The sequence below is a fragment of the Mustela putorius genome, unplaced genomic scaffold (genome assembly GCF_011764305.1).
Source record: "Mustela putorius furo isolate JIRA1106 unplaced genomic scaffold, ASM1176430v1.1 tig00000578_pilon_pilon_pilon, whole genome shotgun sequence".
Lineage (NCBI taxonomy): Eukaryota > Metazoa > Chordata > Mammalia > Carnivora > Mustelidae > Mustela > Mustela putorius.
The window spans coordinates 4,031,781-4,053,894 of NW_025421422.1; the positions used below are offsets into that span (position 1 = coordinate 4,031,781).

Below are 22,114 nucleotides of genomic sequence, written 5' to 3' on the forward strand. Positions count from 1 at the left end.
GTGTTTGGCTCTGTTGATTCAGAAAACTTGAATTTGGCTTTTTGCTACCAAGGTGCATTCACTACAGTTTCCTCTCCATTTTTTGCATGTCGTTCTGGGAATATGGTTCTTGGTTTCCTGCCCTGTTTCGGGCCCCTTTCTTTCTGTGTGCAGGTCACTTCCCCTGCTGACTGATGCATGTTGGGCCGGGCCCCCTGGGTCCTGTGTCTTGCAGGGTGAGGTGTGACACCCTCAGCGTTGGTGCTCGTCATCTTGCTTGAGGTTGGCCCCAGGCCTGCAGGTGTTTTACTTAGGGGCTGTGAAGAATCAGTTTTCTCCCATGCTGCCCTTCAGAATCCAATATAAGACCTCCGATCCACTGTACTGTACCTTTGCCCAGCCCACTCTCACCCAGAAGTGAAGCAGAGGAAGCTGCTAGCTCCTCCCCCACTTCTCCTCCCACTCCACCAACTGCAAAGGTTTGAACTTGACTTCTGCCCACTAGCTTCCCTGCTCTTCTGGTTTAGATTTACTGTTGCAATGAACAGAACTCAGGAATGTTGTCCTTGCTTTGGAAGTTCTGATTTTCATATAAATGCCCCCACAGCCACTGGCCTTGTTTGCCTGATCTGGTGCCATCCTCAGGATTAACCCATGACCTTCATTTCCAGGGGAATAGTGGCGCAGAGTGCTTGCTTTCTGCCACCTGTCGCCTTCGTGGAGCTGACTGGCTCCTCCTTTCCTTGCAGGGCTAAGGAGGCTGATCAGCTGAAGCAGGACCTGCAGGAAGCCCGTGAGGCAGAGCGAAGAGCCAAGCAGAAGCTCCTGGAAATCACCACCAAGCCCACATACCCGGTGAGCCTGGCTGGGGGCTGCCAGCCTTGAGCTGCTGCAGACCTCACAGCTTTCCCTACCCTCCCAGCCCTTCTGCTCCCCTGCTTTCTCTGGTTCCCCGGGTGGCCATGGCAGAGTGAGTGCTGCTTTGGGCCTGCAGCTGGGGACTGGAGAGGATGCCTGGTCTGCCGTCTGGCCTTGGACAAGTCACCTGTTCAGTTACTTAGATAACAGGCAGCAGGGCCTTTCCCAGCTCTGAAATGTTTTTCTTATTCTAAGTAGTATAGTCCCAGGTTATCCTCAGAAGAGGATAGGCTCTGGATGCCAAGCTGAATGTAACCTTCAGCTACCTGCATATACCATATATTGTCATTGTAGTTCTGGGAAGGGGTACCCCATGTACCTCAGAATGAATGATTGCCACGTAAAAACAAGCTTCCAGACTCAATTTTGGGACAAGGAGGCAGACTTAAATTTAACAGGGCCACACAGTGAATAGAGAAGTCTTCCCTGCCCCTTCCTCTGTGCATTCAGTTCAGTAGACTATTCTGTTCCATGTAATACCAGGCAGATGCTCAGTCTGTACCCAGACCGGGTGCACAGGGGCCTGGAGGAGAATGTAGCCCAGCCTGAGGAGCAGCAGGAGAGGCATAGGGTGGCACCTGGGCAGGCTCTTAGAGGGGATGTCAGAACGAGCTAGGTGGGCAAGAGACTGGGGGGGTGTTTTCAGCCACCACACAGGTGTGCGCGTGTAACCCACAGGCACAAACACACGCACTGGCCACTCGTACGGCATGGGCAGTGAAGAGGTGCACAGCGACTGAAGTAGCTCAGGGTTTGAGGTGGAGGGAAATGTGAGCAGTGTGCTCCTGTCATCTGCTCCGGTTCTCTAGGTTACCCCAAGCCAGCCATTCCTTATTGTCTCTCACGGCCCGGTGGGTTGAGTGGGCTGCTGGTCCTGCCGCAGGTTGCCACTGTCTGGGCTGGGCACCTGAGATGTGGGGGGTTCGTGGCTGGCTCAGTCGATAAGAGCATGTGACTCTTGATCTCGCCATGGCAGGTTCGAGTCACATGTTGGGTATAGAGATAACTCAAAAATAAAATCTTAGAAATAAATAAAACAACGCACACTGGAGCAAACTTTATACACTCTACACGCGGTAAATAAATAAGTTGTGGAGGAGTTCATATCAGTCTTTTAATCATATTTCGCAGTACGGATGGATTGTAATTCATTTAAGTGGTTCTCTGTGGATGAGTGTTTAGTCTGTTTTCTTCTGCAGTTGTGAACAAAACTACAGAAAATACCCTGAGCACAAATCTTCGCACATACGGTGAATATACTGGTAGAATAACTTCTCATAAATAGAGCCGTGGGGTTAGGTTTTCCGTCGAGATGCTCTCTACAGGGGTCGTACCAGTGTCTGTTCTCACCCACAGTGCAGCACTCTGTGCCCATCTTTTCGGAAATTTTGATGGACTATAGCGTATGTACAGAGAAGTGCCCAGATTATAAGTGTACAGCTTGATGAATTCTCACAAACTCAATACACCCATGCATCCAGCACCCAAATCAGAAAACAGAACGTTCTAGTACCCCAGAAGCCCCCTCTCTGCACCACCTTCAACACCCACGCAGGCAGTCTGCCTCAGGCCTTGTCATCATCTCAGATTAGTACTCGGGGCCTCTCCCCTTTCCCAGATGCCGTCCCAGACTCAGCCAAGGATCCAAGGGTGAAGAGAGAGGCAGATCTTCCTGCCCTTAGGAAACTTGCCAACAGTGAGGAAGAAGACATAGCCAAAAGGGATTTTTTTTTTACAGGGCGGAGTTAGGGAAGTGCCCTAACAGAACCAGAAACACAATGTTAATGCATAGCAGAGAGTTGCCATCTGGCCAAGAGGGGTCTAGAAAGGCTTTGGTGAGAAATCCTAGTATTTGAGAAGGGCCTTGAAAGAGAGATTGTGTATAGGGAGAGCAGTGATTTCAGCAAAGGAACAGAAATGGTACTGTTCACGTTTGGTTAGGGCAACCAGTTCCTCGGAAAAGCTAGACTAGATTGAGACCATATTTGAGATGACCCTTTGTTTTGGGATGAGAAAGTCCTCACATCTAATCCCTTCATCCTCTGCTTCAAGCCCTCCTCTGTCTCCATCTGAACCCAAGCCCCTCAGCATGCAGGGTAGCTCCTTAGGGTCTGGTTCTGTCTCCCACCTGCCTCCGTCAGCGTTCTCACTGAGCCTTCTCTGCGCTGCCCAGTTCCATGCCTCTTGCCGGTTAAGCTTTTTCCTCTGGCACATCATCTGGTGCCAGCAGAAGCAGCATCTCTTCTAGCAAGCCTTCTCCAGCTCCCTTGGCCACTGTTTACTCTCTGGCTACAGCATCTCTCTTACCTAACCATGATGGTCTATGAGCACCTCTGTTGACTGGATAATACTTTCAGCTGTTCCAAGCTAGGGACTCTGTCTTGTTCTCTGCCTCTCCAGCTCCTAGCCCAGGGCCCGGGGTCTTCTTCAACGAAGAAGTGAGTAGGAGTTTGTTTTTCAATTTGGCTGAGCACGAAGAGCTGTTAAAGGTTTGAGGGGAGAGGAATGTAATGATTTACCTGGATCTGAGATCTTTGGGGTCTATCACCTGGCAGCAGCCAACATGGGTAGATTGGAGGAGGAGAAATGAGTGACAGTGGTGATGCGAGGCCATGGTGGTGCTGGGTGGGAGCAGGGCCCGAGCTGTGCCCATTGCCTCTGTGGCTGCTGGAGGGGGATGGTAAACACAGCAGTGGCTCAGTTCTCATAGAACCTGGCCCTCCTAACTGGAGATTTCTCATTCATAGCCCATGAACCCAATTCCAGCACCACTGCCTCCTGATATACCAAGCTTCAACCTCATTGGTGACAGCCTGTCTTTCGACTTCAAGGATACTGACATGAAGCGGCTTTCCATGGAGATAGAGAAAGAAAAGTACGTAGTCCCCCCTGACCTTGTCCCCTCCCCGCTGACCTTGTCCCCTCCCCAGCTAGAGTGGGGCCATCTGGACCTGGAGAATGTGGAGGGTCACCATAGGAGCCTGTCACTAGCCCTGCAGGGGTTGCTCTGTTCCCACCCTCTGAAGGAAGAATTTCCTCATCAGAAGTGAAGGACATCACGCCAGCATTCAGTCTTGCAGGCTAACAATGATCCTTGATTGGTGACCTGGAGTTTATGGCGGCTTGAAACCTCATCTACAGTCTAGGACTGCTTGTCAGGGATCTCCGAGTTAGTCAGACTGCTGTTCGCATGGAGGTAGAGCCTGTGATAATGTCCGAACACGGGAACAGAACAGGTTTCCTGGTTGTCTTCTCTGGCGCTTGAGACAGGCGCGGGTGGCACTTCCCAGGTTTAGAATGAGGGTCAGGGAAGAGACTTGGGTTCAAGGTCAGAGGAAAGCAAACATCTGGGTCAGGCTAGCCCTGCTGCTTGGGGCAGCCCTGAGCTGAGCCCTGCCTGCCCTGTTCGTAGCGGCTTCTGCTGTGCGCTCCTCCTTCCTTTCCTGGTTGGTGGAACCGAGGCAAGCAAGGAGTCTCGCTGCAGAAGAAATCCGGCTGCAGTTCCCCCAGTTCCCAGCCGTAGGTAAATTGGCTGCTTGTGCAGTCAAATGCTCTACCACTGAGCTATACCCCCAAATTGGCCGCTTGTGCCACGGCTTGCTGGAGAACCATGTAGAATGCCTGGGTGGCGGGGCTTTCTAGCATTGTCTCATTTCATTCCTGCTAACGAACATCAAGCTGACATCAGAGGTAGGTTTTAGTGTGACATTTATAAATGAGATCTACATCGTTTAATGAGCTCATCCAGCATCACAGGGCTGGTGAGGGGCAGAACGAGGATTCAGCTCCAAGCCTATGTGAGTCTCTGTGTGAGGCCTGTGTGAGGTTCTCACCTTGTCCAGTATCCTTGGGCTTGCTCTCTCAGGACAGTGTCTCCTTGGAGCCCAGGCTGAGCAGCCACGGCCTCTTTATCTGTGGTATCTGCTGTCCCAGTTGCCCTTCCAGCCTTTCTCCGATGACCAGGCACAGGGAGCATTTCATGGTTGTGAGCAGGTGAGGCTACTTTCTGTTGAGTCCTGTTTTTTTATACTTTATGTTTCCTTATTACCGGTGTACATGACAGACTCCACATGCCAGCCATGGGCTTCGCTACAGAAAGTGCCTATGTTTGTGTTGCGTGGTTTGCCTGATGCCCTTGAAGGCAGACACCTTGAGGATGATTTCCAGATTTTCACCGTCACAGATACAGAGTATTTACTTGCAGGCGATGGCGGGGATCTTTTTCTTCCTGGGGTTGCATGCTCTTTAGGAGATGATATCGCAAAACAAGTCGGGATGTGGCCAGGGCCTATCAGAAGAGGTCACTTGAACAGAATCACTTACCAGGGCAGGACTGAGACAAGGAAATTGTCTTGGTTGCCGGGAGTGTTGATTCATGTGTCGTTGCTTGTGCAGAACTCAAAGCTCTCTGCCGTCATGGGTATTTGTAGAGACTACTTTATGAGAGTTTACCAGAGGCCTTTCCTGCACTTGCTTTTACTTAATTCTGACCATAGCTCTGTGAGCATTACCCCGACCTGTTAGGTGATGGGCCCAGGCTCTCTCAGCCTGGGAGTGGCTAGGCAGAGACGTGGACCCTGGACTGCATGGGGCCCTGAATCCCATGTTTCAGGGCCACCAAAAGCTGTGACACACACTGTCCTTTTGCTGACAGAGTGGAGTACATGGAGAAGAGCAAGCATTTGCAGGAGCAGCTAAATGAACTCAAGACTGAGATCGAGGCCCTGAAACTCAAAGAGAGGGAGACAGCCTTGGATATTCTGCACAACGAGAACTCCGACCGGGGTGGCACCAGCAGCAAACACAATACCATCAAAAAGGTATGGAGTCTCCATTCCTTCTCCGATCAGGACGGTTGTTAATGAAATGTGAGGTTGGCATCTGGTTTCCTGAGCAGCCGAGTCATTAGACTGTTACCATTTTTTATATGTACTTGAGGAAATTTTTTAACTCATGCCAGAAAGGGAATTTAATCCACCAATGACTGTGAACCCATTGGCCTGATGGAAGGGGAGCCTGTGTTAAAAGCTCAGATGAAATGAATCACTGTTACGAGATGGGTTTTGATCCATCATTTAGCAGTAAAGCGATTCTGTCTTTTAAGCCAAGGGGAGTTCTGCCCAGGGAGCTGTCTTACTTCTTGAGAAAGCAAAACGAAACAGAGGCTGTTGAGAATGGTCTTTTTGGGTTTTTAAATGCAAGGACTATAAAAAAATTCTGTTCTTGTTTTAAAGAAACCAAATCCTGAATTTTTTTTTTTTTTTAAGATTTTATTTATTTATTTGACAGACAGAGATCACAAGTAGACAGAGAGGCAGGCAGAGGGGGGTGGGAAGCAGGCTTCCTGCTGAGCAGAGAGCCCGATGCGGGGCTCCATCCCAGGACCCTGGATCATGACCTGAGCCAAAAGCAGAGGCTGTAACCCACTGAATCACCCAGGCGCCCCCTAAATCCTGAATTTTTAACATTTTTTCATACTTAACATGTAACTATCTAGAAGAAGCTTAACGTTTTAAAAAGTGAAATTTCATTTATGTTGCTAGTAGTTTCAGATCGTTCTCTACTGATACTTTGAGCTTTCAACATTTTAGAGGAGGTTACATCCCGTATACATGTCAGCCCAAGAGTGTATTTCTCTCACATTGGGCAAAGCAGAAATGGCCTATCCTACTAGTCACCTGCTTCTGACTGATAGCCCAGGGTCAGGCACATGCCTGTAAAAGAGGTGTCATTAAGATTAGACTGTTCATTCAGTTTCGATCTTGATGGTTTAGATAGGTTTTTTATTCTTTACCTTAGTCTTTAAAGTGGTGTCCCAGGTTAAGGAGTATCTGGTGTTGTTGTTTAGATTTTATTAAAAAAAAAAAAAAAGATTTTATTTATTTATTAGAGAGAGAGCAAGAGAGAGCATGAGTAAGGGCTGGGAAGAGGGAGAAGGAGGCTTCCCACTGAGCAGGGAGCCTGCTGTGGGGCTTGATCCCAGGACTCCTGGTATCAAGACCTGAACCAAAGGCAGATGCTTAACCAACTGAGCCACCCAGGCGCCCCAGGAGTATCTGTTTTCAATAGTTGAGCTGTATCTGAAAATTCCCAAGGGCTCCTTACCTCCTTGCCATTGTTGATGGGTATAGTCAGGAGCCCGGAATTCTCCCGAACTCCAGTTTAGTATTGGCACCCGGTAGAGAATTCCTTTTACTAGCATAACCGGAAAGGAAAGACTTTACCCCAGTGCACATTCTGCTTTCCTCTGCTCCCGTCATTTACTGGGTTTCCCTTCCGAAATGAAATTATTAAACAGTTAACAGAAGGAGAAGTCAAGTGAGGCCTCACGCAGGGAGCCTAGAGGTAAAATGACCCCTGGGCCAAGTGAGCCAGTCCGCCCTTGAAGGAGCTACCCCAGCACCGTCCCCTCCCCAGCCCCCGGATCCCCTGTCTGGGCCCCCGAAGCAGTCTCATCTTTGCAGCTGCTGCGGTGAGCTGGGCCCTCAGCCATGGGGACCTGGAGTGCTGGAAGCCGGAGAGACCTGTTTCCCAGCCATAAACACAAACAAATGAAGTCACTTGTCACAATTTCAGGCCTGTCTGAGCATTTTGCAAATGGCACATGTGACATTGTTGATATCACAGGGTATGTTTTTGTTTTTCTTCATTTTATTTTGCTGGTTTAGCCTCAAGCCCAAGGCAGAAGACCTATCTGCATTTGAGCCCTCAAAGTAGGTTATTCCCAGGTACTCTGTATGTGGTGATGGTACTACCCTCTGTGATACTAACCCATGCATGAGCTTGCCTGTCTCTGTCCCTGGGCCATGCCGAGCCCTCCCAAGGGCAGGTGGTACCTGGGTACTGGCCGCAGCATGCTTTGAGAGCCTGAGAGCAGGCGTCCACCCTGTGGGGCCAGACCAGCCTCCAGGGGTCCAGAAGGCTGCCTCGTTCTGAAGAGCATGTCATGGGGCTGTAGGACCGGCTGTCCTTCACATCTTGTGTTATATCGTTGGGCTGGGGATGGTCGTGGCTTCTTGTCCAGTGAGGTCTGTCTAAAAGTCCTTTGTCTCAGTGGTGTAGTCCTTAGACAAATAGCCCGAGCATGGAAACGGGATAAATTGGGACATCTTTAACTCCAGATCAAGACTTTCATGTGGTGACAGTTTCCAAAGACCCATGGTCATAGCGGGCCACTTCTGGTGGTGGAATGAAGGGGCTGCCCGCACTCCCTCGTTTCCCGTTAGAGCCTCCCCTTTCTGTACACATCCTCTTTCTTTCCAAGTCAAGCAAACCACCAGCACAGCAGTCTGATCTGTAGTCTGTCTAAGTGGACCGTCTGTCCGTCGGCACCATAAAGGCCATCTCTGCTTCAGCTCCGCCATAGCCTGGGGTTGAGCTGTGGCCAGCACGAACTCACATTGGGACAGCCACCGGCACCCAGCACATGAGCAGAGTCAGTGGTTGTTGAGTGAATTAGTGGAATGATTGTTGCTTTCCTTCTGCAGTGCTTCATCATCCTCCCAACATGCCTCAGCAGTAGGGGAGCATTTTAGTGCCCAGAATAACATAACACCCTCCCTGTGCTCCTGATCCCCAGCGGTATGAAAGCCAGTGAGTCCACTGACACCCGACGGTCACGTAGGACATGTCCTTTGGTGTCCTCAGCACAGTTTCTGCTATTAGAATAAAATAAGCTCATTGGAAGCTTTCTTTTTTTTTCTTTTTCTTTTTCTTTTCTTAAGGATTTTATTTATTTATTTGACAGAGTTTACAAGTAGGCAGAGAGGCAGGCAGAGAGAGAGGAAAGGAAGCAGGCTCCCTGCTGAGCAGAGATCCCGACGTGGGGCTCAATCCCAGAACCCTGGGATCATGACCTGACCCGAAGGCAGAGGCCTTAACCCACTGAGCCACCCAGGCGCCCCACATTGGAAGCTTTGTACCAAAAAGCGAGATCTGGCATAAGATAGATCTTATTTGCGGTTATTATCCAAGCAAGAGAGGTGCGCTATTAAAGTCCCAGATGGATCGCATTACAAGATGGATTCTATCTGTCAGTGGCTCCAAGATCCCATAGCATGAACCCGATTTGTGTGTGATGCTTTGAGTTAGCAGACTCCTGTTTCTTCAGCTTTCATACCACACATTGACATCAAAGGCCCAGCACCAAGACGTGCATGTTCTGAGCAGGGCGATATGACCGAACCCCAGAATTAGGCAGGACAGGGGGATCATCTGTTCTCATGACCCCGTGGTGCCCAGAAGACCATGGGGTGGATCCACTGTGGTTTCCTGGACTTTGTGGCTGGCACCGGGCCCAGCAGAAAGTCCCTTCCTGTCTCAGCCGGTGCTGTCAGCTATGCCTGCATATGACCCTACCATTCCACCTTGAGACGATTTCATCTTTCTTCTTTCTGTAATGATTCAGAACGGTTAGATTCTTCAGGGGCCTGATTTTGACCATCAGTTCTCACTGAGCTCTTATTATAGACAAATGAGGTTTGATTTGTAGTCAAATTTGTACTGCTCCTAGGACATTCACAGAAGCCTTTTTTTAAAAAACATCTTGATGTGAACTTGTTTTCAAAGCAGGCTGCCATGTTCCAGTTAATCAAGGATTCTGATTACTCGAGGGTTAATAAAAGCATGTACTTGGCTTTTAATACAGCTGGACTTATCTCAGGATCACTAGATGAAATAATGGAGTTTTTGCTACACCTGAAGTTTGATACCCTTTCCATTGCCTGGACTTCGGTAGTCCCTGGAGCCAGTGACCACACTTGCCGAGCAGCCACCTGCCTGTTCAGAGGGAGCTCTGGGGTCGTGCCTGCTCCCATCTGGGCCAAAGTGAGCCTAACTGAAGAAAAAACACCACTGTGGGCTTTGGAAGTGAGACCGCTGAGAATGTAAAGGGCAAAGCTCCATCTGCAAAGTCCGGGATATGGAAGGCTGGTGGTGAACTAGAGAGTTTCACTCCTGAGTCTTGGTTCAAAGCAGCCTGCCCTCCTTTTTGTTTTGTTTTTAATGTTTTCTGATCCTTGATTTCTTCAAGGAAAGAATGGATCTGCCTACCTACCTACCGTGATCCGGGCACGTTCCTCCTCCTCCTCCTCGCCTTCAGTGCTCTTCTTCCTAACCGTGAGGCTTCCGTGTCTGACACTGTCTGCACAGTACCCTCGGGGGTGCTAATTTCCAGGGGTTTACCCTTTGGTTCAGGGGTTACCGTGTTCCCTTAGAAATGCCAAGAGGCTGTCTGGTCTGGTTAACTGAGCTTACCACTGCTTTGCCACTTACTTTCTCCATAATTCTTACTTACTCTTAAAGCCCAGTGTCCTCACCTACTATAAAAAGTGAATGAAACAGTCCTTAACCCCCAGGATTGTTTTGAGCAGTAAATGAGTTAATACACAGGAAATAGCTCACCATAAGACTTCAGCAATTAATTTCCAGGAATTTGTAGGTAAAAACTTAAAAAAGCCAGAATTAACTTCCCTGGTTCTTTTACTATCTGATTTGAGTTTGCGAGGGTGTATTTTGCCCCTCCTGCCGATCTTAACTCCCTACATTTTCCCCCTCAACTGACAATCAGTTAGTTGGTTTGACATTTGCGCCTGACCCAGATTGGCACGTAGTGATCAAAAGCCATCTCCCCCACCCCCGAACAAGATTCATTTCATTCTCAGGGAGAGCGACAGTGACACATATTCCTGGCCTCTGAGTCTTGTGAGTGAGGGAGCGAGGTCTAGCAGTGAGACTGGGGTGAGGGGAACACAGGTGTCATGGGCTTCAGAGCCACAGTGCTAATGAGGTGAGCAGTGGCCAGCTGTGCTGCACACTTGGGAGGCGAAAATGCAGTCTGGGAGCTTGCATACTTCAGGGTCTTGCTTTCATCTCAAGGGACACATTTCAACTCCCCTGATCCCGAGCCGATCTGAGTGCCCGCAGACTTGTCATCAGTTTTGTGCCCCCAATCTCCAAGGAAGCATGGGATTTCAAAGGAAATTGATAGATGAGAATCATGGGGGTCATAGAGCTTAGAACACTTGTTTTATTAGTAAAATGGTTTGAGCCTTCAAGGTCCAGCTATGGTTTGCGCTGGTGGAAGAGCAGGAATGAGGAGCCCTGACAGTACTCTGAAGCCGTAGCTGCCTCTTGAATCAGGAAGACATAAAAGTCCAATGTCATCTTCAATTTGCGTGGACTCCCCTTGGAGACGTAGGGCTGGCGAAGTGAAGTAGAACACTTAAAACACCCGGGGAAGTGATAAATCACAGGGCAAGACTGCGTATGCGTGAAAGGCGTCTCCCACAATTAAAACAAACGGCCAGAGCCTCCCTGGTGACCTCTGGTCAGCCACCTCTGAACAGTTTCTGTTGCTGGTGTGTGGTTCATGTGTTCAGCCCTTCCGTGACCGCGGTAGCTCAAGCCTAGTGGCTCTGCCTGCTTTGCAGACTGCGCCCTGACCGCTGCAGCATCCTCCTCCCTGACATAAGAGGCAGCGCACTGGCTCCCTGGCTCCAGAATCTTCTATTGTTGCTGTTGTTGAAGGGCGGCAGAGGCTGGAACCCGGCAGAAGAAGAAAGGGGGGTGGGCACAGGGTGGAAGCAAGGATTAGCAAGGCCTAGCAGCAGGCAGGATAGAAAACACATGGAAGAGAGGGCAGTGGCGAACTCCTCCCCACTCTGGGGGAAGCCCAGGGAAGGCGCTGGGAAGCTCAGCCTGGTTTCAGGGAATGTGGTCTCCCTGGATGCTCCGGGGCTCACCCCCCCAGCAGGGCCACTCCTACCTCATACACGCACCAACTAGATGTGCACGGGCCTCTCCATTGGGGTGGGCTTACTGTTCTCTTGCTTGTTTCAGGTAGCTCTCTAGGTAGAAGGTTCTGTCAACCTCTCTTCCAAAAGACCATGACCTAGTTCCTCTTTTTGGTTGGGGAGACTTTACCCCGTCAAGCAGTTGCCCTTTGGGAGGCGTTGAGGAGCCTACAAAACCTGCTTTGCCCTCCTAGGATATTTTACAACCATTTGGAAGTGCCTGAGGACATTATTGGGCCTTATTTGATGCAGTAAAACATCCCATTTGGTCCCTCAGCACTGGAGATGTGTTTCAGTGCAGCTCTCCTCCAGCACCTGATTTGTTACTGCAACAGTGGGAGGGAAGAGATGGGCTGCAAACTCATTCTGCGGGCTGGAGGTTCTGTTCTTACGATCCTTGCCGTGATTTCCCTTCTGATAGTGGCGATTTGAAAACAACACCAGGATATCTGCAACTTCTTGCAGAGGTACTTGGCGCTCAGAGTATGCCTTAGCTGTGAGTTAGCCTCTACCTGCCCAGGGAGGTCAATCAGGCTGATTAGTCCATTTTCCAGACAGAGGAACGGGGTAGCAAAGGGCCCTGCCAGCATCACACGGGCAGCTCAAGACACAGGCACGCATCAGTTTCCAGGCATCTTCCTGCTTTAGGTCCCTAAAGGATTAGTGTATGAAAGAGGCCCTCAGGGTTTTCTCTGGCCAATTTCTCTCCAGAGCAGATGAAGAAGCGAATAGCAAATTGAATGAATGTGTTAATTGGGATGGACTTGGCCTTTCATCCCACCCCTGCTTAGGGGTAAGTGTGCGCACAGCTCTCTCCCCGTGCACATCGCCAGATGGCATCTGGGTGCAAGCCATCACTAGCAAGATGACAGAAATGCTCAATCTGGCCACCTTACAGCAACTGTCCCCTTTCCCTGGCCCTGCTCCCTCAGCTCTGATTTGGAAGGGGGAATGTTGATTATACCCGAAACCAAAGATTATGTTGGAATTTGCCGCTGCTGGATTTGGCTGTCACCTTTCTGCTCCAGAGTTGGCTCTCTCCTGGAGGATCCCAGCGCCAGAGAATCTGCATGTCCTTTTGAATCTGTGCCCTCCCCCGCTCCTTCATTTTCAATATGTAGTGGCGGAGAGGAAGTATAACATGATTTTAGGGCTTGCATTTCAATTCCACTGCATTTTTATGGGACAAGCAGAGTCTCCGAGCCTAGAGTTATTAGGTTAGTATCTAAAATGGGTTCAGCATTGTGGGTCTTATTGTTGAAAATGAATTAGACGGTCCCCCTCCCACCTTCCTTTCTCCTCCCTGGGGATGCGTGGATAGAGGCAAGGCCTCCAGAGACGAGTTGGATGAATCCTGGCGCTCTGATTAGTTTTGTTCTCCCAGCTTAATTGTAGCACTTCCTTTCTCTCGTCACTGATAGCCGAAGTGGCTCTGTGTCCTGCCCACCCCCACGCCACCCCTTTTTGCTTTAGGAACAAGATTATCACAATGCAGTCTTGTGAATCAATTTTCCCTATGTGCTGATGAAAGTGTAATTCATTCTTAATCAAGCAGCCTTGCTGCTGCAGGCTCCGTGCCGGAATACATTTCGTTACCCTCCCATCACTTTGGGAAATGATTCCCCCAAAAGGACTTTTAGAGGAGAGCTGGAAGGAGAGTTGGCAGATCGCCTCCTGTTGTGTTTTTCCAGCAGGGGGCACTACTGGAGGATCCTTTGTAGCTGGGAGCCTTCCCGGGAGGGGGGGTGGTGAGCCTGGGCTTGTCACAGGTGCCTTCCAGGCTTGGTGTCCCCAGACCCTGGAGCCATTTCTCAGGAGCGAGCAAGTGCCAGATCATTGTATCCCAAGGGGCTGCCCGAAATGCTGACCTGAGCAGGAACCGGTTGAGTCTGCATCTGGCCTGCATGCCCAGGTTAGGGAGCGCCTGCTGGGCACCCAGTCCTGCCGAGGCTTGAGAGCAGCCAGCCTCCTCTGTCTCTTTAAGGAGGCATATATGTCTGCCGAATCTGAACTTGGGAGTACCGAGGATGTGTTCACGTGGTGACACCACACACACCTGTGATTGCTTGAAGAGGTGTAGCTCTCTGGGTGGCTTCCTCTCCTGCCCTTTCCCAGCCTGGTGGCCACAGACAACTGGCAGTTTGAGGGACGAATGAGCAGGAGGCGAGGGGGACTCTACCGGGCTCGAAGCTGTTGATGCTGGGCAGGAAGAAGGGTCCAGGCCCAACAGGTGGATCAGAGCCCCTGTAAGATAAAAACCAAGCTGTATAGATCTGCGGCAGGGAAAGCAGAGGAAGTTTGTCTCCTCCGAGTGGAATTGGATTAGTGACAGACTTGAACAGCCGGTTCGGTCGAGAGAGAACTTAATTCCTCCTGTATTATTCACACGGCTGATTTTAATCAGATGTGAAGAGACAGCTGGAAGAGAGAAGCGGGTCAGCCCAGTGCCTGGTGAGGAAACTTCATGTTCTCTTAGTCATCTTCAGGGAACTGGCAAGAGCACTGCGGGCTGGGGGCTTTGCGCAGGGCCTGTGTGGTTTACTGCTTCCCCGAGGCACTGGGCATGACCTCCAAGAGCCCCGTGGCTGGCCCTTGTCTGGAGTCAGTGTGACTTTTGAATGGCACGTGGCAGACACGGTCACTAGTTGTGTTCAGACAGAGCTCTTGCCGCCTGTACTCAGGAAGAATCCGAAAAGGCGGACCAGATTCAGCCCACTCCAGAATGATGCAGCCATTGTCTGCGAGGCATCCTGAGGCTTTTCTGCTTCAACACCTACTGAAGCTCGGAGGAGACCTCTTCCTGGTCAGATGTGGAGATAAGCCGTGGTGGTGTGGTCATAGAGCCCACGCCCCTTGGGGAATTTGCCTGGCTCCTAGAGGCAGTGCTCCCCCCTCCCGTAGCAGGTCAGGCAGGAGGGTGAGGAGGGGTAGCGCTGGGCCGCTAAAGAGAGTGCAGGGTGGTGGTGGGGGAGCTGAGAAACTGGCTTCGGTTCTCACGGTGTGACCCATGGGAGCTGACCCGCAGGAGCGAGGTGAGGGCATTCGTCAGGCCAGCTCCGTGGTGCTGTGAGGAGAGAGCCGGTCCTGTCACTGAGCGACAAGGCAGACCAAACACTGATGTGGGCTCATACACCTTAGGGCATGAGCGGGTGGCAGGGAAACCAGGACGCTTGTTAGCCAATTCTCATGAGCACACAAAGACACACAGAGGCTTGCTTTGTGCTGTGATCCTCTGAACCCTCCCCTTCTCTCTCATGAATACCTCCTGCCTGTAGCTGTACAGTAAACGTGACAGTCAGTGAGGTTTCTAGAAATAGCAGGTGGTGACAGATCCCACAGGTGAGAGGAAGCAGGCCGGAGCACAGCTGGGAGCTGCTGTTGGCAGTGTCCAGGAGGCCCTCCTGACCTCTGCCCCTGGGCTTCTGAGCTGCCGCCCAGAGGAAGGAACCCCAGGGCTTCTCTCACTGGCTGCCTCCCCCACCTGCTTTCCTGCACGAGCACAGGGAGAACTGGCTGGCTGACTCCGGAGGAGGACATTTTGATGTCTAAGAGAAAGAATGCTGCTAAAGGGGGAGCAGGCAGAGGCCAGGGTGGTGACTGGATGGGTTCCAGCAGCAGATAAGTGGACTTATGGAGGTAATTTCCTCAGACAGCAGGGTCCCTAATGGAATTAGGACCGCCAGGAGCCACACAACAGTCAAGTCTGTCTGTGCCCGATGCGGGAGGCTCCTAGCATCCTCAGTGGCAGCAGTGTGGTCAGCCACCTCGGTCTGGTGGGTCTGCCTGTCGCTGTAGCAGCCTAGTGCCTTATGGAAGACCGTGGTGCTCTCTCCTCTTGCTGAGGGCATGGGTCTACGGTGCTTTCCTACTTCTGTGTGGCCAGAGTATTTGACTTCACTCCAAACCCTTCCTCGGACTGGGGTGCCACTTCTGCTCTCGCAAGATAAGAAGTCGGGCCGAGTCCCTGGCCTGCAGTGTCAGGTGCGGATCTAGGGAAGCCTCTGGCCCACCGGAACAGGGTTTTGCATCCCAACAAACACAGGCTTGAGTAACTGGAATGTGGTGCTGCCGGAGCTGCCAAAACCTTCCCCTGGCACCTCAAGGGGACAGCCAGCATGCAACTTGGGTAGAGGATCCAGGAATTCTTGGAGCCAACATCGTACAAACGAGCGGAAGGCTCTCGGAGGCCCCCGCAGCCTGGGCTTCCTGCCTGGGGAAGTGGCCAGGTCTCTTGGGGGCAGCCTCGTGCCTGATCTTGGAGGCTGTGAGGGCCGGCACAGAGCTTGAGCCTGCCCTCTCCTGCACCACCTCCAGCCTGCACTCTGCCCTGCTCCCCCCTGGAAGGAGAGGAGCCAGAGCTGGGGGAAAGCGGGGTGTCGTGATGAGTAACAACAGCTGTTGAGTTCTCAGCGCACCTCACGCATGTTGCTGAGTGCCTCATGGTGCTTCCCAGTAACTGTGTGTCCCCCTGTGAGGAAGGGGCGCCACCACCCCTCTTCACAGCCGACTGCTGAGGGCACAGCGAGTGAGTGACCCGCCCAGGGCCACCCAGCTGGTCAGTGCCTTTGGATCAGGCAGCCTGGCTGTGCCTGTGTGTGACTCAGTGTGGGGAAGGGCTGTGGGTGTCTCCCTGTCCCACTGAGGAGCCCACCTGAGGTCTAAGAAACCTCAGTGGAGACACTGGGTTTTCACACCTTTTTTTTAGGGGGGAAAAAAAAGTGTATTTATTTATTTGAGAGAGTGAGAGAGCATGCATGTGAGCATGAGTGGAGGCAGGGGGCAGCGGGAGAGGGAGAGACAGTCTCAAGCAGACTCCATCCTGACTGCAGAGTCTGACACGGGGCTCAATCCCAGGACCCTGAGATCAGGACCCAAGTAGAAGCCACGTTGGACGCTTCATGAGTGCACCATCTAGGCGCCCCTGGTTTCACACCTTTTGATTTAAATTCTCCCCTGAGAGGATTTTGTCCCAGTGAGACTCGGGTTCTCGTTCTTTCCTGGTTACCATTGTGAGTCCCATTATCAGAGAGCACATAACTCCTGGCCGTTCTCCTCTGACTGCATTTAGGGAGAAACCCATCCAAACTTGGCTCCCTTCTAGAGGGAGTTCCATTTAAGCAAAGAAATGAAAGCTCTCTCCAGTCTTATTAGAGCCGGCTCTTCCAGAGGGCTTCTGAAATTGGTTCCACCAAAGAAGACAGCTCAGACGCCTCCCTACACTCAGCTTGTTAGTCAGGAACTTCAAGGCCACAAGATTTGGCAGGGTTTAAAGAGCCGGCTCTCAAGCTGTCTCATCTGAGCACACCGACGCTGCCTGTGTTTGATGGCGAAGCGACGGGTTTGGAGCCTTCCTCCCCCACCTTTAGGGAGCAGAGATAGTACCAAGGACTTTTCAGATTTAGAGACTGCCAGAGCTCGAGGCAATGGCCAGACCATCCAGCTGGCTTCTGTGGTTTAACTCCAGCGGAAAGAGGCTCAGAGAGGTCCACTGAGGCCACACAGCAAGCTGGTGACAGAGGAGAATTAGTGCCCAGATCTTCTCAGCCCCATGTGGAGCTCTTGCCTTTCCTGTGCATCCCACCCTTTCTAGCCTACGTCTGATTCACTCAGCAAACACTGGAGCTGCTACTAGGTAGGAAACAGTAAGCTAACTGGGTTTAGGGGATATGAAGGTGATCAGTGTCCCCCTTCCCTAAAGACCCCCTTTGCCAAGTCCAGGAGCTGGATGTAGAGCACAGTCTCACCCAGGTGGGTGATGTCAGGAGTCGGATGCTTCTGTTGGGGGAGATCTGGGAGGTGGCTTCCTGAGTCAGGGGATAGGGGCTCAGCAGTCCAGGGGGTCACAAACTCTCATGCCTTTGCCAGCACGCCAAGAGCTCAACCCCTGATCCTCCCCTTCCCTTCTGCTGTTTCCCCACCCTGTGCATCTCAGGGCAGCAGCCTTCCTGGGAAGGTCTTGTAGTTTCCAGACAGAGCGCTGCCCCTTGGACACCATCCTCCTTGCCCAAACCAGCCTTAGCTAGAAAGATCATTGCCTCCCAGCCCGTAGATGGAAACCCACTCTGAGCTGCCGGGTCACGGGCAAGTCTGCTTTGGGGCCACCAGGGGAACCAGCAGTGGAAGGGACACACACCTCCTTGTCTGACACAGGCCTGCCTTGCCTGAGGCTTGTGCTGCCGAGCTGGTCCTCTGAGCCCTGGAGACTATGAGCATCCCAGGCTGACATGACCATAGGCAGGGCCCCACAGAGGCACATTAGAGACTCCTGCAGATGGGGACGTGAGACTCTTACAGTGTCCAGGGAGCTCTTGCCCTCTGTGAAAAGATGACATTGACGACATTTTCCTGCTGACATGCTTCTGTCCACCAGCCGTCCCTCCTGGCATGTCCTCATTTGTCACTTCCTCATTTGAGTTCCTGGGCAAATCTGGAAACTTACTTGGGACTGCCCGCCAGCTTCTTCGGTGTCTCTGAGCAGTCTTCCCTTTCACTCCAAACCAGCCCTGAGGTTGGACCCCTTAGTGCCCAAGGCAGGACGGCACCTGTCGCGAAAGCAGGAATCCAGCTGCCTTTCACCTTCTTCTCTGCTTCCTTGCAGCTCACCCTGCAGAGCGCCAAGTCCCGAGTGGCCTTCTTTGAAGAGCTCTAGCAGGTGCCCAGCCACCCCAGGATCTGTCACGTCTGCTGCTCCCAGCGCCAGAGGGATGGGTCAGACACCGTGGGAGTCCTCGTAGGTGTGCTGGCTTGGAGCTTCTGTGGGAGCTCTGGAACTTTCCCCAGCTGAGTGGAGAGCCCAACCCCCTTCATGTGCAATTGCCTTGAACTGTGACCTGCAGAGAGCTCTCTTATGGGGTTCTAGCTCTTTTTAAAATTTTTAAAGAAGTATTTGTCTTTCCTCATCTGATGTGGGGTTCCATACTTCCTTTGTCAAAGGCACCCTGGGGCATGTGGGTCCTTGTCCAACGCTGACCTCCCCAACCCAGGGAAGTGGCTGTAGGGAGTGCAGTGCATGGGAGCCCCAGAGACAGGGAGGCTGGTGCCTCTGCCCCCACCCCACCCTGGGTCCCAGAACATTCATCTCCACTGGTGAGGAACTGGCATGGAAAGAAGTGTGGCTTGCCTAGGCCCAGGCCCGGAGCGGCCTGCCTGCTGCATGTCACCGGCGAGCTGGCGTGTGGCTCGTGACAGGCCACACAATGGGTCTTCAGCCCAGGCACCCCCGAGACCGCGCTCTGGCTGCCAGCTGGTGGGCAAGGGGGAAGACAGCTGTGACGGGGGGAAGACTTCAGGCTGAGGCTGTGATGACGGGCCGGCTGCCAGCAGTGGGGCAGGGAGGCCAGCAGAGCTGTGGGAATCTGCTCCACAGAACACGCGCTCACAGACCAAGGGACGCAGGCGGGAGCTGTGTGTCTTCCTCACCCCCCTTCAACCTTAGTCTTTCCTGCCTGTGGCAGGCTGGGGAGCTCCCTGGTCACTGGTAGTTAGCCCCTGGTAGCCCAGCCAGGCTCCATTAGGGCTTCGAGTCCCCCCAGGTACTTCTTGCTGAGCCCCCCGTCTGTGCGGCTGACCCAGATCACCTGTCCTGGCCAGCGCCAGCAAGCCCTTCCTAAGCCTTGATTGTACTGGGCCTCCTTTTGGTGTTGCCCTTGCAGCCCAGGCTTTATCTTATATTCCCCCTTGGGCCGTACGGGGTCCCAGCACAAGCCAGGTGCACAAGCCAGGTGTCCCCTCGCTGTTGGTGCTCTGCATCGGCTGTGCATGGCTTTCTGCTGCTTGGGCAGCAGCAGGTCCCAGAGCCACCCCAGGCACCGTGCTGCTCAGCTCGGGGCCACTTTCTCTTCTCTGGTTTGGTGGTGCTGCTGTGACCCACTGGCCATTCAAATCCCTCCAGTGGGGTATTACACAGAGTAGGAGATAAGTCAGAACCAGCAAGAAGAGGCTTATTAAGTGTAGACATGTGAGTGAGGGTCTGGAGATTTCCTGGGAGAGGGGGGCGTCTGTGATTGTCCTCTGTGGTTTCAAGAAACTCACAAAGATCCTGCCTTCTTTACATAGTCAGGCTGACCTGATGGTGTCCCCTGTTGGCCACCGCCCCCCCCCACACACACACACCTGGGACCCCCTTGCCCTGAGGAAGGCAACCATGTGTGTACTCAAGCTTGGGGCATGCAGGGTAGAACTCCACCTCCAGTGCTAAGTGTGGATGGCTGTGGCTGACAGGGTTTCCTTGTCCCTCAAAACCCTCTTCCCCCTAGATGTGGTCCCAGTAAAGCGAGTCCTGAGGCGTTCGTAATGTAGGGAGGGCCTGGCTCTCGTGTTGAGGCTTTGTCTCCCTGGCCTCACCACCCACCCCTGAATTTCCATGACGAGTTCCTTTCTTTCCGACCTGCAAATTGAATCTGTAACAGTGGCTGTGGGCACAGGAGCATGGTAGTGGTTTATATAAATGCTGTCGGGCTTTGTTTTTTTTTATTATTTAACTGCTGTGTGTGTGTTCCAAGTCCGGGAAATGCCGAGCCATGTGGCCACAAGGGAGCCAGCTGGCATCTGAGCTGTGGCAGGAGCACCCTCGGGCCCAAGAGCAGACTGGGGGGGGGGGGTGCGGTGGGCAGCAGAGCCTCGCTCAACCAGGAACACTTCAGCCCTCGTTGGAGGCGGGAGCTGGCGTGTACCTCCCAGAGACGGGTGGGCGGAGAGGGTGATGGCCCTCCGAAAGGCCCTGAGCCACAGCAGAAGGAAAAGGAATGAAAGAGGAATGTGGTTTTCAGGGACTCGTGCCTGTGGCTCAGGTGACTGTGTTCTTTTCGAGTGAACATTTTGGGGGCATGGGATCTTATTAGGTAGAGGCCTCTGAGCCCCCCTGAGAGCAGGGCCCTAGCTGCAGCAATTTCATTCGGCCGCTGCTGACGGTCCTTGCCCCACTGGTGACACTACTTGTGGCTACGCCGTTGGCCCTTTGCTGCTGTGCACAGACCACCTCGTCCGTCCTGACCGGGGCCCTATGTCAGCTCCAGCAGCGCTTTGACCTGTGGTGTCCACTCAGTTATTCACGTACCTGCCAGGCCCCGCTAGACAACACCCTGTGCCATTATGTAACACTTCTCAAGTGATAGTGTTTTGTAATCTTGGGGACAGGCTTCTCTCTCCCTCTCTTCTCTCTGACCAATCAGAACAGCAAATCCAGAAGCCGACAGCCAGGACTGGGACGGAGTGCTACTCGCCGCTGCCGCCAGGGCTGGGGCTGCAGGGGCCACCTCAGTGCGGGGACAGCCCCTCCCAGCTGTCCTGGGGCCAGGCAGGCCCCCCCCCCCTTACCCCCGTGGGCTTCCAGGGAATCTCCATCCCTTTTCAAAGATGTCAGACCACACTTGTTCCAGTGAGGTCTGAGTCTCGTTTCCTGTCAGGGCCTGACCACGGAAGGCTATTTTCTATTCCGGGGGATTGTTGTAATTTAAATGATTGTTTTAATAAAAATTCTAAGCTGTCAAAAGTGTCTTGGGCTTCTTTGGTTTGCTTGCTGCCCCAGCCTGGGTGTGGCAGGGCTCGCTCTTGTGGGCGCTGAGGAAACCTGGCCTCCACCTTCCCTGCCTGCCCCAGGGACCTCACCTGTAACAGAAGGATCACCTTTTCCGGGTCGACGAGATCACCCCTTACTGTACTTTCACCTGGGAATGCCCTTCCTTCCCTACCACACCCCGTGGGGCACTCAGTGTCTCGGAGAGGGCCCTGGACAGGGTCCCGTTGTGGTTCCTTTCCTCCCTGCCTGTCCTCAATGCCAGACCTGACAACTAGGGTGCTAGACTCAGCAGCCCCTTCAGGTGCTTCTGCGTCCAGGTGTCCCCATTCTGGGCGCTAGAGGAGGGGGTGGGAGATAAGGACTTGCAACTACCATGGGACAGCTCTGTCTCAAACCATGCAGCCTAAAATGAAAGATTCAGGCAGCACAATGCCTTATCGGGCCTTTTCGGGGGCCTGCCACACATCGGAATACATTTCAGGTCTCTGTTGTACAGGCCAATCCCGAAAATAAGCTATCACAATTCACAAAAATTTCAGGAGTTGGAGATAAGTATAGTTTTTAAAATCTATTTTGGAAAGATATGTTTGAAGGCATAGAATTAGAAAATGGCCACAATTTTTATTTATTTTGTGTGTGTGTTCCAAGTCCAGGAAATGCCGAGCCATGTGGCACAAAAATATTTATTTTGTTTTAAATTTATAAAATTAGTAGCTAATTAGACTTAAATAATATGGAGGTGCTTCACTTCTTAAAAAATGTAGATTGTTATTTTCAGTGATTGGAAATAGTTTGATTGCCCCTTATAGTGTGAGCCAGAGAAAGTACTTCGTAAATACTGGTCATTTGAAGCTGCCCAGACGATATTTTTACCTGACCTTTTAAAGCCAACCTCCTAAAGATAGTA

The 22,114-nt window shown here is 52.2% G+C and overlaps 1 protein-coding gene across 5 annotated transcripts in view; it reads left to right on the forward strand.

The window, feature by feature from the left end:
- Positions 1 to 21,180, forward strand: part of NF2 (NF2, moesin-ezrin-radixin like (MERLIN) tumor suppressor) — a 79,112-nt gene extending 57,932 nt beyond the window's left edge. For 2 of the 5 annotated variants that reach the window (XM_004766467.3, XM_045081511.1), the window contains 4 exons: positions 729 to 834; positions 3,645 to 3,772; positions 5,552 to 5,717; positions 18,289 to 21,180. In XM_004766467.3, coding sequence (XP_004766524.1) covers positions 729 to 834; positions 3,645 to 3,772; positions 5,552 to 5,717; positions 18,289 to 18,339 — 451 coding nt within the window. In that variant the 3' untranslated portion in view covers positions 18,340 to 21,180. Of the gene's footprint in view, positions 1 to 728; positions 835 to 3,644; positions 3,773 to 5,551; positions 5,725 to 7,565; positions 8,613 to 18,288 lie in introns of those variants that run through there. The other 3 variants (XM_013063492.2, XM_004766468.3, XM_045081513.1) reach the window with 3 other exon arrangements.
- The last annotated feature ends 934 nt before the right edge of the window (positions 21,181 to 22,114 follow it).